Source organism: Dictyostelium discoideum (assembly GCF_000004695.1).
Source record: "Dictyostelium discoideum AX4 chromosome 5 chromosome, whole genome shotgun sequence".
Classification (NCBI taxonomy): Eukaryota; Evosea; class Eumycetozoa; order Dictyosteliales; family Dictyosteliaceae; genus Dictyostelium; species Dictyostelium discoideum.
In genome coordinates this window covers 1148785-1163784 of record NC_007091.3, presented here as the reverse complement: position 1 = coordinate 1163784, position 15000 = coordinate 1148785, and the positions used below count along the sequence as shown (strand labels likewise).

The 15000-nt window shown below is 22.2% G+C and overlaps 8 protein-coding genes and 1 non-coding gene across 9 annotated transcripts in view; 6 read left to right on the top strand and 3 right to left on the bottom strand.

The window, feature by feature from the left end:
- Positions 1-942, top strand: part of cmbB (calmodulin-binding protein) — a gene marked incomplete at both ends in the record, with an annotated part of 1588 nt that extends 646 nt beyond the window's left edge. The window contains one exon of the mRNA XM_631781.1: positions 1-942. This exon is cut by the window's left edge and continues 143 nt beyond it. Within this exon, the coding sequence (XP_636873.1) occupies positions 1-942 (942 nt within the window).
- Positions 943-1809: 867 nt separating this feature from the next.
- DDB_G0288157 (hypothetical protein) lies at positions 1810-2541 on the top strand (the record flags this gene model as incomplete). The annotated part of the gene is made up of 1 exon (XM_631780.1): positions 1810-2541. The coding sequence occupies one exon, from the start codon at positions 1810-1812 to the stop codon at positions 2539-2541; it is 732 nt and encodes a 243-aa protein (XP_636872.1).
- A 256-nt stretch (positions 2542-2797) lies between these two features.
- On the top strand, positions 2798-3810 carry DDB_G0288155 (trimeric LpxA-like domain-containing protein; the record flags this gene model as incomplete). Its single annotated transcript, XM_631779.1, has 3 exons — positions 2798-2909; positions 3046-3189; positions 3326-3810. 3 exons carry the CDS (start codon positions 2798-2800, stop codon positions 3808-3810), a joined length of 741 nt encoding a protein of 246 aa, XP_636871.1.
- A 438-nt stretch (positions 3811-4248) lies between these two features.
- DDB_G0288153 (hypothetical protein) lies at positions 4249-4829 on the top strand (the record flags this gene model as incomplete). The annotated part of the gene is made up of 3 exons (XM_631778.1): positions 4249-4342; positions 4493-4578; positions 4683-4829. The coding sequence occupies 3 exons, from the start codon at positions 4249-4251 to the stop codon at positions 4827-4829; spliced, it is 327 nt and encodes a 108-aa protein (XP_636870.1).
- Positions 4830-5166: 337 nt separating this feature from the next.
- DDB_G0288151 (hypothetical protein) lies at positions 5167-6870 on the top strand (the record flags this gene model as incomplete). Its single annotated transcript, XM_631777.1, has 1 exon — positions 5167-6870. The coding sequence occupies one exon, from the start codon at positions 5167-5169 to the stop codon at positions 6868-6870; it is 1704 nt and encodes a 567-aa protein (XP_636869.1).
- A 112-nt stretch (positions 6871-6982) lies between these two features.
- Positions 6983-9648, bottom strand: DDB_G0288175 (hypothetical protein; the record flags this gene model as incomplete). Its single annotated transcript, XM_631776.1, has 3 exons — positions 6983-7897; positions 8019-8279; positions 8350-9648. 3 exons carry the CDS (start codon positions 9646-9648, stop codon positions 6983-6985), a joined length of 2475 nt encoding a protein of 824 aa, XP_636868.1.
- A 521-nt stretch (positions 9649-10169) lies between these two features.
- On the bottom strand, positions 10170-11049 carry DDB_G0288149 (hypothetical protein; the record flags this gene model as incomplete). The annotated part of the gene is made up of 3 exons (XM_631775.1): positions 10170-10455; positions 10535-10692; positions 10771-11049. 3 exons carry the CDS (start codon positions 11047-11049, stop codon positions 10170-10172), a joined length of 723 nt encoding a protein of 240 aa, XP_636867.1.
- Positions 11050-11430: 381 nt separating this feature from the next.
- sno12 lies at positions 11431-11505 on the top strand. The gene has a single exon. It is a non-coding gene; the product is annotated as a C/D box snoRNA (small nucleolar RNA).
- A 406-nt stretch (positions 11506-11911) lies between these two features.
- The window catches only part of DDB_G0288147 (PKC domain-containing protein, PE/DAG binding), a gene marked incomplete at both ends in the record, with an annotated part of 4514 nt that continues 1425 nt past the window's right edge, over positions 11912-15000 (bottom strand). Inside the window, one exon of the mRNA XM_631774.1 lies at positions 11912-15000. This exon is cut by the window's right edge and continues 536 nt beyond it. Within this exon, the coding sequence (XP_636866.1) occupies positions 11912-15000 (3089 nt within the window).

Below are 15000 nucleotides of genomic sequence, written 5' to 3'. Positions count from 1 at the left end.
GGACCAGATTTTAATCATCCAATTCATCCAGGTACCATTCCAATGTCAGTTAGATATATTTATTTCATTAATGCAACTTATAATAAACCATTGATAGCACATGCACTACCACCATCAGCTGAATATCTATTTCTATCAGATTGTTATAATCAAGCATTTCGTGCAGGTGATCTTCCACCAAATTTAAATATATTAGAGACTGGTGACGAATATAATCAACCATTCGATCCATTAGTTATACCAAAATCATTAAGAAGTTTATTTTTGGGTAAAGGATATAATCAACCATTGGAGTTTGGTGGATTAACATCATTGACTTGTTTAGTTTACGACGAGGGCTCAATCTCTGAGCTTCCAATCATAAGCTTACCACCAAATTTAGAGTTTTTATTATTATCAGATGCTTTCAATCATCCAATTGAAGCTGGAATGTTACCACCAAAATTGAAAACCCTCACATTTGGCGACGGTTTTAATCAGCCCTTGGCCGTTGGCACCCTTCCTCCCTCTTTGGAAAATATTAATTTTGGTAAAGTTTTCGATCAACCTTTTCTTCCAAATGTGTTACCTCATCATTTGAAATCGATTTCTTTCCATCAATTCTCTTATTTTAGTCAAACCTTTGAAAATATTCCATCACATGTTCAAACCGTAGAATTTGGCTACACCTATAATAAACCAATCACTTCATTACCATCACATCTTAAATACATTAAATTCTCTGAGAAATATAATCATCCAATTGATGGTGTATTACCTCAATCTTTAACTCATTGTTATTTGGGTAAATCTTTTAAAAGACCTTTAGTACCTGGAATTTTCCCTCCTGGTTTAAAAGTTTTAATCTTAAATGGTTATCCAAAGAAAATTCCGCCAGGAACTGTTCCAGCAAATTGTAATTTTCAAAAAAATCCAAAACAAGGTGCTTGTTCAGTTATGTAATCAAAAACAAAACAAACAAAAAAAAAAAAAAAAAAAAAAAAAAAAAAAAAAAAAACCATAATTTATATATAAATTTATTTTATATATTTAAATTATAAAAAAAAAAAAAAATATATAAAATACAAAAAAAAAAAAAAAAAAAAAAAAAAAAAAATAAAAAAAGAAAAAAAAAAAAAAAAACAAATCAAGATCAATCAAACAATAGAATTTTATTACATTATCAAAATAATAAATATCATTAAATTAAATTTTCAAAATATTACCAGGTTAAATCAAAAATAATAAATAAAAAAAAAACTAATTCAAATTCATTCAAAGGAAAAAAAAAAAAAAAATAGTATATTAAAATCAATCAACCAATTTCAAAATTATAAATAAAAAAAAAAAAATAAAAAAAAAATAAATCAATAAATTCAATTTCAAAATACAGTAAAGATTATTCAAATCCAAAATAGTAAATTTAATTCAAATAGAAACAGATTACCAATAAATTTTTAGAATTTCAAAATTCATTTCCATTCCCTTTAAAAAAAAAAATAAAAAAAAATACCAAATCAAATATTTACACATACTTTCATACTAATCAAATTAAGCAAATAAAAAAGATAAAAAAAATAAAAAATATTAATACAAAAAATTGTGATTTTATTTTATTATTTTATATTTAAAAAAAAATAATAAAAAGATATTTAAATTAAAAAAAAACATGTGTATGATTTTTCATTATCGTTTTTTTTTTTTTTATTTTTGTCGTTTTTTAAAAAAAAAAAAATATTAAAACCAGTTTTTTTTTTTTTTTTTTCACTTTTTTTTTTATTTTGTTTTATTTTATTTTATTTTTTTTATAATATTTTAATAAAAAAAAAAATGGAAATTGTTAATATTTCAAAAAATATAGTTAAAGTTGGTAATAAATTATTAAGGGAGAAAGCATTACCTTGGTCAAAAGAAGAATTAAATGATGTGAGAAGAGTTGAAAAATTATTAGAGAAAATGTATAAAGAAATGAAAGATTGTACTGGTACAGGTATTGCAGCACCTCAAATTGGTGTTAATAAACAATTGTTTTTATTAGAACTTCCAAGTCAAGAAGGATTAAATTGTCCAAACTTTCCATTAACTGCATTTTTCAATCCAAAAATTAAATTAATCGATCAAGATGTTACAAAACCATCAAGACGTACAATTACAGATTTTAAAAAGTTTTTACATGGTTCTGAAAAATTATTAAATTTATCACAATATAAAACTAAATTTCAAACTGAGGAATCCACATTACCAACCATTCCAACAGAGAATAATACAATAACAATGCTTGAATCATGTTTATCAGTTCCAAATATTTTCGCACACGTACAACGTTCGAAAAGGTGTATAATTACATTTTTAGATATTACAGGTAAAGAGAGAATAATAGAAGCTGATGGTATCCTGGCAGCTTGTTTTCAGCATGAATATGATCATCTTCTTGGGAAAATTTTCATTGATCGTATTGATAAATCTGAACTTTCAAATAAATTAATTTATACAACAGAATTAACTGAAGATAATTTAAGAGAAATATTTAAATTACATGGTGATTTTCAAATTATTAAATAAATATTAAATATTAAATATTAAATATAAATTTTATTAAAAACCTGGAAAACTTTTTTGTTTTATTATTTTTTTTTTACAATTTCAATTATTTCTTTTTTTTTGATTATTTTTTTTTTTTTATTTTTTTTTTTTCCAATTTTTTTTTTTTTTTTTTTATTTTTTTTTTTTTATTTTTCAATTTTTCAATTTTTTTTTTTTTTCATTTTTTTTTATTTCATTTGGCTCTTTAAAATATATACAACAACAAAAAAAAAGAATGTCACAAAAAGGTTTATTTGGAATTTTAGGTGAAGTTGTAAAGAATACTGGTTTAATTTTACACAGAACCGGTTGTAAAATGCAAGGTGATTATGCCTATGTTGAAAAATGTAAGTTTTTTTAAATCTTTTTTTTTTTTTTGGCGAGTGTGGTAGTTTTACGTATCACAAAATTAATGATCACTGCATTAATTCATTCATTTTTAATTTTAAAATACTAATTCAAAAAAAAAAAATAATAAAACAGTAAACAGACATACTAGATTAACAGCTTTTGGTGATAATGCTCCAATTGTTGGTCAAAAATCATTCATTGCACCAAATGCATCAATTATTGGTGATGTTGTTATTGGTAAAGAATCAAGCATCTGGTATAATGCAGTTTTAAGAGGTAATTATAATTATTTGAAAAAAAATAAAAATAAAAATAAAGTTTAGAGAAATAAAAAAAAAAAAAAAAAAAAAAAATTACAGGATATTGATTTTTTTTTTTTTATAATTTTATTTTATTTTATTTTATAATTTAGGTGATGTTAATTCAATTCATATTGGTGATAAAACAGTTGTTTCAGATCGTACAGTTGTTCATTGTTCATCAAATGGCCCATTAGGTCCAAAACCAACTCAAATTGGTGATAAAGTATATATTGGACCAGGTTCAATTGTTCACGCAGCAACCATTCTTGGTGAAAGCTTTATTGGTACTGGTAGTACTTTATGTGATGGTAGCGTTGTTGAGAAAAATGGATTTTTAGAAGCAGGTTCATTACTTACAGCTGGTAAAACCATCAAATCTGGTGAATATTGGGGTGGTTCTCCAGCAAAATTCATTCGTCAAGTCACTAAAGACGACGAATCACAACTCGAAAAAATTATCGAACAAAACATTAACCTCTCTGAACAACACGAAAAACAAACCTCAAAATCTGCCAAGGAATTAAATAACGATTTATTACAAAAATACGTTAAAAATAGAACTAGAAGCGATCACATCTTAAATAATCCATTATAAATAATAAATAACAATAATAATAATAATAATAATAATAATAATAATAATAATAATAATAATAATAATAATAATAATAGTAAATAATAATAAATACCCCTTTTCAATTTTTGTGTAAATCACATTAGTTAAATAAGTAATAATATGATAATTTTAAAAAAAAAAAATAAAAAATAAAAGTAAAAAAAAAAATAAAAAAGATATATAAAAAAAAAATTGAACAATGGTTTGGATATTTATATATATCTGTGGGTAAAGGAAAATTCCCTTTTTAGTTGAAAATTAAATTTTAATTAAATTTTATTTTTATTTTTTTTTTATTTTTTTTTTTTTTTTAATTGTTGTGGTGAATTTCATTATTTTTATTTTATTTTATTTTTTTTTTTTTTTTATACATTATAATATCAGCTGTTCAAAATTAATAAAGAAAAAAAAAAAAAAATGGCAATTATAGAAATTAAAAATATCCAAGAATTTGAAAAATATAAAAATAATTTAAACTTATTTTTAATTATCACAGGAGAAAAAGATGACAGTAAGTATTTATTTTTTATTTATTGTTTTTTTTTTATTTTTTTCATTTTTATTTTGTTACATTTTATTTTATTTCGTTTTATTTTATTTCATTTTATTTTATTTCATTTTATTTTATTAAATATATTAAAAATTTTATTTTTATTTTAAGTGAGATCTATTACCAAAGATATTTTAGCATCAGAGAAAGAATATGAAAATGTTTTATTTTTAATTTTTGATGTTAAAAAGTGCAAAGTAAATATGTTTAAAGAAAAAAAAAAAAAATAAATAATAATAATTTCCTTAAAAAAAAAGTTAAGTAAAAAAAAATAAATACTAATGGACATTATTTTTAAAAGGATATTCAAATATGTCAAACAGTATCTTCAACACCCACTTTTATTATTTCTTCAAATGGTAATGAGTTGGAAAGGTACTCAGGAGTTAATATTGATAGCATATTGTCATTGGTAAAGAAAATTAGTGATTACAAAGTTATAAGATAATTTTGAAAATATCTTTTTTTTTTTTTTCATTAGGAAATACCAAAAAAAGTAATAAAAATATTATCCAAATTTTATTATTTTTTTTTAGGAAATTTAAAAAAATAAAAAAATAAAAAAAAAAAAATAAAATGTGAAAATAATTTTTCAAATAACAGGGTTTTTCCATATAATTTTTTTTTTTTTTTTTTTTATTTCATTTTCATAAAAAAAAAAAAATTGTATTCAATAATTTAATAGACAAACAAAACAAATAAATAATAATTTTTTTTTTTTATTTTTTTTTATTTCAATTTATTTTTTTATTTTTCTTTATTTTTTTTTTTTCAAAAAAAAAAAGATGAAATTTCCAAACTATATATATTTTGAAATAATTAAACACAGCCAAATCCTTTTAAAACCAAAATTTGATTTAGAGTTTAGCTACGACCTTTATAATGGCATTAGACAAAAACACATGCTTTCATTAGCATTGGTATCAAAAAAATGGTTTAAATATTGTTCAATATGTAAATCAAAGTTAAATTGTATAGAAATTTATAAATACATATTCAAACAACCATCAACTCCAATAATTTACACAAGAGAAATTTATTTTGATATTAATGATTTCATAATAAGAACAAATAATAATAATAATAAGAGAATAAATGACCAAGGATATAGTGATGATGAAATTGATGAGAATTATATTTTAAATGAATCAATGATATCAACGTCACCTCCAAATTATAGTTTAGTCGATTTCAATAATATAACGATGTTGGATTTTTGTAACATAAATAGAAATGTTATGAAATTATTATCATCACCAAATAATTCAATTTATTTATTAAAATTATTCAAACATTTAGAATATATTAGTGAAAATATAAATGTACTAGTAGAACCTGATCTATTTTCAATTTTATCAAAATTTAAATTAATATCTAATCAACAAACAAATATAAAATTACTTTTAAATTTATATGCAAGTGGTTCATTTTCATTTAATACTGAACAGCAACAACAACAACAACAACAACAACAACAACAACAACAACAACAACAACAACAACAAAATATTGATAAAAACAGTATTAACAACAACAATACTAATAGTAATGATAATGTTAATGATAGTGAATATAATAGTCATTTGATTGTTTATAAAAATTTAAATGTTTATAAACTTTCAATAACAACTTTACTGGATCATATTAATATATCAAATGATTTATTGGAGTTAATTTATTTATTGGATCCAGAATATTTAATTTTCAATAGTATATGTTCTGCACCTTTAAAATTAAATTCAACTAAAAAATTAATACGACCAGGTAATTGTTGTTTATTAGCATTAATTGAAGCGTTTAAATTAAATAATTTAAATCATTTAGAATGTGAATCATTCTCTGAATTGTTTTCATTCATTGACAATAGTAAAAACGATAATAATAACGATAATAATAACGATAATAATAATAATAATAATAATAATAATAATTTAATTCAAAATAATATATTAATTGAAGAATTTTCAATGATTATTGAAAAATTAAAAGATTCAATTATAAATAATAAATCAATTAAAACATTATTAATTAAATTTACAAAGGATAAAACAAATAAATTAATAAATAATCACTTGACAAGAGGTTCTTTAAATTTCAAGTTACCAATTTTTGTAGTGGAATTCTTTTCATCAGTTTTCAAATACAATGAAACCATTACATCTTTATCATTATCAGGTTTTTATTTTCTACAATTTATACCAAAATTCTTTGACTCTCTAATTAATAATAAATCAATAAGATCATTATCACTAACCAATGGATCATTGGTCAACAGTGATCAATTTGAATCATTATATCAACTTGTAAAATATAATACAAATATTATTCATTTAAATATTCAAAATAATAGAATCACTCTAAATGAAGAAACCATTAAACAATTTATAAAATTAAATTCTTTAAAAACTTTAACACTTTCAAATAATACTTTTGATAATATTGTAATTAAACATTATAATGAAAATCCATTATTAGAATTAATAATTTAAAATAAATAAAAAAAAAAAAAAAAAAAAAAAGTTGTACATAAATAGATAGAGATATATATATTATATCTTGGAAAATTTTTTTTTTTTTTTTTTTAAATTTTTTTTTTAATTATTAATTAATTTGTGGGGGGTGGTTATTATGATTAAATAATTCATTAATTTTACTTTTACCTAATAAAATTTGGACATTTGGTAAAGTTTCTTTTAATAAAAAGTTTCCAAATAAACCTTGACTATTAAAAAGTGGCTCTAAATTTTTATTTAAAAAAAAAACAGCATAATCAAAGATTTTTTTTTCAACACCTTTTGAATAAAGGGGGAATTTTGAGGAGGAATGATGTGAGATCTCATCTTTGATGAATGAACGAGAACCCATTGGAGTCATTGGATATCTTAATGGAATATCTAAATATTTCGAGGCTAAATGTAATATATGACAAACATAACCAAGTGCAGTTGCAATTTGTTCCTCGTCGAAACCATTGTAATCTGAATTTGGTAAAGGCAAACTATTGATAGTCAACATTTTATTACCTTGTCCAATTGGATAGATCGATCTAATTTGTGTTATCAAATTCCATTTCTTCTTTTCCCAAGATACTTTTAGATTTCTCAATAATTGAGTATCCATTTTCAAAACTTCAGTACTCTTTATCAATTGTCTAAAAGATTTATAAAATTGAATACCAGCATTTGTTAATGCAACTGAACGTGGTACTAAACCTCTTTTCAAGTGATTGAATTTGTCTTGATCTCCCTGTAATTGATTTTGTTGAGTGAGTGCTTCCTCTCTCAATAAATTGATTCGATTTCTTTGATTTTCCAATTGTCTTTGTTTCTCTAAATATTCACTCTCTCTATCCAATCTATCTTCAATCTCTTTTGATAATCGTTTAGAATTTTCTAAAGTCCTAATATTATAAAGTTTTTTAGCTACTATACATAAGAAAAGAGTTTTATTTCCAGTAATCGCTTTTCTTTTTTCATTATTTATAATTTTTTGAATATCATTTAAATTTGGTGAATTCTAAAAATAAAAAAGAAAAAACTTATTAATATTATTATTATTATTATTATTATTATTATTTATTATTTATTATTTATTATTTATTATTTATTATTTATTATTTATTATTCGTTATTTTTACCATTTGCATTTTAGTTTCTCTTGTTATATAAAAACCATCTTTTAATTCGAAAATGATAGAGTTACTTGGTAAAATCATATTTGAAAACTGTTTAATTTCGGTTGCAATAAATTCTAATTGTGTCAAATCAATATCTGATTGATAAATCGGTGGTGATTCTTCATTATTTTTATCCCATACACATATATTAAATGAGCAAAATGTATCTAAAATTTCTATTGGTAGTTGTTTATAACAATCAAATGGATTCCATAATGGGTTCTAAATGTTATATAAGTAATCATTAGTTTTTAAAAAATATAAAATTAAAAAAAAAAAAAAAAATACAAACATTTGAATTTGGTACAACTTCACTCGTATAAAATGCTGGTGGTAAATCATCACCATCATCTTCTTCGTTATCATTTTCATTATTTACATCATTATCATTATCAGAGCAATTCTCATCATTTTGATATTGAAATTTATTTTCATTATTATTTTCATTATTATTTTCATTATTGTTTTCATTACTATTATTATCATCACAAATATCATTTTTTGTTTGTTGTTTATCTTTATCTATATTATTATTAGCAGTACTTTCATCCTCTTCACTAGTTAACTCATTTAACATATCTTTTAAATTTTCAAATTCCAAGTCATTTTCATTATTATTATTACCACTACTACTATTATTATTATTATTATTATTATTATTATTATTATTATTATTATTATTATTATTATTATTATTATTATTATTATTATTATTATTATTATTATTATTATTATTATTATTATTATTATTATTATTATTATTATATTGAACACCATTTAATTTATTTGGAGTTGTATTTATTGTATCATCATTAATTATTTTATTATATTCATTACTATCTTGAATTGATTTATTTTGATTATTATTATTATGAGGGAAAATAAAAGTTTCATAAATTGGTTGTTGTGGTGGTGCGTGTAATGTATAATAACATGAATATAGAATTGGTTTTGCAGATTGACCTTTAACTATTGATAATGGTTCAAGATTTCTTCCAATGATTGATTTTATATGTCTAAATTTTCTAAGTGGTGGAGGGAAAGAGCTTGGTCCATTCGATAAGAATAAAGGCATATTATTACTACCTCCACCATAATTTGATTGATTATTTATACTACTATAATTGCTACTATTAATACTATTTTGACTATTGGATACTGTTGAACTTAAACTTAAATGTTTATTATGGTGTAATTGTTGTTGTTGTACTGATGAAGTGGATGAAGATTGTTGTAATCCTTTTGCGATATGTCTACCATTAGTATTAGTATTATTATTATTATTACTGTTTATACCATTATTTTGTAAAAAATTACCACTACTAATACTTAAACTTTGGTGATATGCTTGTTTATTATAAAAACTACTATTGTTATTACTATTACTACCACTGCTAATACCACTATTACTACTACTATTGTTATTGCTATTGCTAACTTTACTTATATTGCTATTACTCTTACTACTATTAATATTATTATTATTATTATTGCTATTATTATTGTTGTTATTATTATTATTATTGTTGTTGTTTAATGAAGATACCGGGAAAGTTGAGAAAGATTGACTTATATTTCTATCTCCTCTCATCTTTGTGGATTTGGATATCTATTGCTCCCTATATTGATTTTTTTTTTTTTTTTTTTTTTCTTGGTTCTTTCTGTTATTATTTAATTAAATTTTCAATGTTGCTTATTACTTTATATTTGGGTAGTAGAAATAAAAGGAAAAAAATTAAAAATAAAAAGAAAAGGTGTATGAATTGAATTTTTATTTTTCCCAAAATTAAAAAAAAAAAAAATAAAAAAATAAAAATTTTGAAAAAAGATATTTTTATAAAAAAAAAAAAAAATAAAAAAAAAAAAAATAAAAAAAAAATAATATTTGGGTAGAAAAAAAGAACTCTTTCCCTCTTGGTATCATCCTTTAAATTCATTTGACAACTTAATTTTTTGGGTTAAATAAATTTTTTTTTAAAAAAAAAACAAATAAATAAATAAATAAATAAATAAAAAAAAAAAAAAAAAAATAGATTAAACAAAGCGAAAATGAGTGTAGGAATAATTAAATTCTTGTTTTTTTGAAATTTATCTATTTTACATATTTGGTTATTAATTTATTTTTTCATTTAAATCTTTATCATCTTTTTCTTTTTCATCTTTTTCTTTTCCCTCATCTTCTTTTTCTATTTTTTCTTCTTTTTCTATTTTTTCAACAAAATTTAAGTTATTATTATTGTTATTATTATCGTTAGTTTTATCGTTTGAAAGTGTCGGTTTTGAAGGGGTTAAATTGGTTTGTTGTTGTTGATAAATTTTATGTTGTTGTTGAAATGATGAAAATGTTTTAGATGAAGAAGGTGCAGCCATTTGAGAGTTTACAAATAAAAGTGATTTACTATTTTTTTTTTTTTTTTTACAATATTAATAAATTAATTACTTTTTTTTTTGTTTTTTTAAATATCTATAAAACATACTTATTAACTAATTTATTTGCTCTTTCAATTGATTGTTGTAATAGTGAGGATATATTTGAAAATGTTTGAATCTCTGAGAATGTTTTTATTGTTTTTGTACTATAATCAATATCAAATGATTTCTCTTCTATTTTTTCTCCCAACGCTTTAATATTTTTCTAATTTTATTTAAATGTAAATATATAGTATTTATTTATTTATTGTAGTTGGATGTTGTTAAATATTTATATAATTACTTTTAATTCGACATTTTTAGGTATGTTTCTTCTTATATGATCTTGAACATGAAATAAACCAATTGTTGGTTCATTTGCAACTTGTTGTATATAACTTGACATTTCTTGACTAGTTTGGTACATTAGTTTAGCTGTTGATGCATCTAATGTTAATACTGGTCTAAGTTGTTGTTGTTCTACACCATGAGATCCACTTAGCTGACTTATATTATTTATGCTACTATGATTACTAGTACTGCTATGGTTACTTCCAGTACTACTCTTTAATATTGATGACATTATTATTATTAATAATTATATCCTTTGTAATTAATTATAATTCTTTTTTTTTTTAATTAATGTGGGAGAGGGAAAATGAAAATTGATTTTTTTTTTTTTTAGTCCATTTTTTCAAAAAAAAGAAAATTATAAAATTTGTGGGATTAATGTTTTTTTATATTTTTTTATTTTTTTTATTTTTTTTTATTTTTTTTATTTTTTTTTTTTTGACCAATTTTATCTATTTGTTTAAAATTATTTGGAAAAATGTAGGCGAACAAATTTTTTTTTATTTTTTTTTTTTTTTTCAAAAAACCCATAAAACAAAAAAAATATCAACGAAAATTGTTTAAAAACAAATGAATGTTTACGGTTTTTTGTTTACGCACGAAATTTATATGTTAAGTGATGAGATTTATTTCATGTGTTTCAGATGATTACATCCTGATTATAACCTATGACGAAAATTGACTGATTCATATAAAAATTCAACTTTTAATATTTTTTTTATTGTTTTTATTATTTATGTTTAAAGGGTTTGTTAAGTTCAATAAACGATTTTAAAAACCAATTTTGATAGACCTAAAATTAACATGCAAAGCTTATTGTATTCCAGAATCTGTGCTTCCAAATATAGTCTCCAATTCATATAATCAACTCAATATTAATTAATCTATTTAATTCATTTAAATACCAACATATTTAAAACTGGATATATAAAAAAAAAAAAAAAATTAATAATAATGTTTTTTTAAAAAAAAAAAAAATTGGTAATTAAAGAAAATGAGGATTGAATGTATTTATATAATATATATAATTTTTAATTAGTTTTATTTTTTTTTTTACTTTTTTTTTTTTTTAATATTTAAAAAAATTAATTAATTTAATCACAAGCACTGGTATTCTCAAAAGAATAACCATTTATAATATTTGGAACGATTGGAGATAAATTTGGAGATAAACTTTTAAAAAGAGGAGATATAGCAGATACGGGACCTGGTGATCTTATACTTGATGATCTTTTAATTGGCATTGAATATTCTTCACTCTCTGGGTCAGACAATGAATTTGAAGAATCTGATGATATTATTCCACCATCATTGATTTTAAATAATAGGTTATTTAATGTACCTGTCCCATCATAAACAGTTGTTGTAGTAGTTCGAGTCGTAGTAGTTGTTGTGGTTGTAGTTGTAAAAACATTTGGATTAACTATATTATTTGTAATATTACTATTTTTTGGTTCATTATTACTATTTTTTGGTTCATTACTATTATTATTAGTAACATTTTGTTGTTGTTGTTGTTGTTCAATAACTGTAGTATTATTATTATTTTCAGATGATAAAATATTATTATTATCTTTATTATTATTATTATTATCTATATTATTGTTATTATTATTATTATTATTATTATTATTATTATTATTATTATTATTATTATTATTATTATTATTATTATTATTATTATTATTATTATTATTATTATTATTATTATTATTATTATCAACTTCATTATCACTATTATTATTTGTATTATTATCACCAATCTCACTAGTTTGGGAAGAAGATAATAAACCCATTAAACTTTTGTCATGAAGATGATTGTTTGAAGGACTTGCACTTCTACTTCTGCTTTTACTTCTACTTCTATCCCTTCGACCACCACTTCCATCCATTAATTGATTATTGTCTTGACTTTTATTTAAATCATTTCCTAAAAATTGATTTTGTCTTAAATTATTATTATTATTATTATTATTGCTATTATTATTGTTATTGTTATTATTATTATTATTATTATTATTATTATTATTATTATTATTATTATTATTATTATTATTACTATTACTACTTGTATCAGAAGTTTTATCCTCATTAACATTATTATTATTTTTATTTTCACTATTTATATTAAGAGTTGGTGAAGAAGCTGAAAATGGAATTACTAATGAAGGATATGTTTTATCATCATCATCATCATCATCATCATCGATAATATCATCACTATGATGATTTTTATTATTATTATTATTCTTTGATTGAGAATTTGGAGAAAATGGTTGAATACACATAATAATTGGAGAACTACCAGTTGAATCATTTTTTCTTTCAGATGGTGATAATAATTCATATCTGAATTTAGATTTTGAAAAATTCATTAATTTTATCCAAAAGTTTGAAAATGTTTTCTTTTCCATAGAGATACCATTGTAAAGGTTATATCTTAGTTGACGAGAAGCCAAACCACAATTTAAGAGGGTATTCGTATCTAAATATTTTAAAATTTTCAATTGAATGATCGAGGAATTGAATAATCTAGTTACCACTGGTACCAAATGTTCATTATCAGGTGGTGGAGTTAGGAGGGAATAGAAGACCTTGAGGATCTCTGTAAAGGTTGGACGAAGATGAGGTGTTTGTACCCAACAACTTTCGATTAGATTTGCAATAGTGGTTGGAACAGTTGGTGGAATTGTTGGTCTACCACCACTTTGTACGAATAAAGCTTGTTCAATTCTTGTCAAGTTTTTATATGGGGTATCTTGAGTGAACATCTCCCATAAAACTACACCAAATGAAAAGACATCGGCTGGTTGATGATATGGTTGACCATTGAAAAGTTCACAAGCCATATAATTCGGAGTTCCAACGATGGTGTAACCTAATCTAGCCTCTACGAATCTGGAAACGCCAAAATCGATGAGTTTCACTTCCCAATTTTCATTGACCAAGAAATTATTACCCTTTACATCACGATGAATTATATTTTTTGAATGAATAAACTCCAATGATTGAGCGGCATCAATTGCCATATGAACTATCAAAGGTATAGCTGGTGGTTGACCCGTTGTTTTTCTAATTTGATTCAATGCATTCGATATGGTACCTCTACTACATAACTCTGTGACAATGAATGGTTTATTGGTATTCTTTGTATGGGCGCCATAGCATTTGATAACTTTTGGATGTTGAGATGCTGATACGATAGTAATCTCCTTATAAAATGAAACCCAATCGAAACCCATACCATCTTGAGAAAACTCTTTAATAGCAACATCCATACCATTATAAACGCCACTATACACTGTACACAATGGTGAATCATAAATTTCAACATTGATTTTCACCTCATTTCTGGTGATTTCGTGATGTAAAATTCCAACTTTATGCTCGACACTATAGTTGATAATCATATCAATCCATTCTGGTCTTCTTTCTATCAAACTATGATATGGTTCCAAATGAAAATATTTACCCAATAACAATACCACTCTATCCATTACTTCAAATTCATCCTTACTTAATTTACCTCTTAATGATTCACGATCTGAATTTACTTTAGCAATAGATTCAATTACTTTATTGGTGAAAAATAGTGGTATCAAAGTTTCAAAGTCTAACATTCTATTCAAAATTGATATTAATAACTTACAATTAATAGAAAGTAATTTGAAATCTTCATTATTATTATTATTATTATTGTTACTATTATTGTTGTTATTATTGTTGTTGTTATTATTATTATTATTATTATCACTCCCTAATGAAATTGCCTTTAAACGATTAATCAATATTGGATATAAGACAGCCAATGGTGCCATAAATTTATCATTTAAAAAATGAATCATATTCTTTTCATTAAATAATATTCTATATAGTATTTGTAATCCAATCATTTGTGTTGACCATTTATATTGTTCTGTTAACATATATCGTTTACTTGATTTATTCTTTGGACTTTTAATCTTTTTTTTATTAATTATAATTGTTGATGGTTTTCTTGATTTACTATTTTGATGATGATGTTGATGATGATGATGATTATTTGATTTTGGTGATGTTGTAGTAGTTGTAGTTGTAGTAGTTGTAGTAGTGGATGCTGTTGATCTTGGAGATAACGCCGCCAAATTATTACTATTATTACTATTATCGATATTATTTACAATTGCCGCTGCAGTTGTTGATG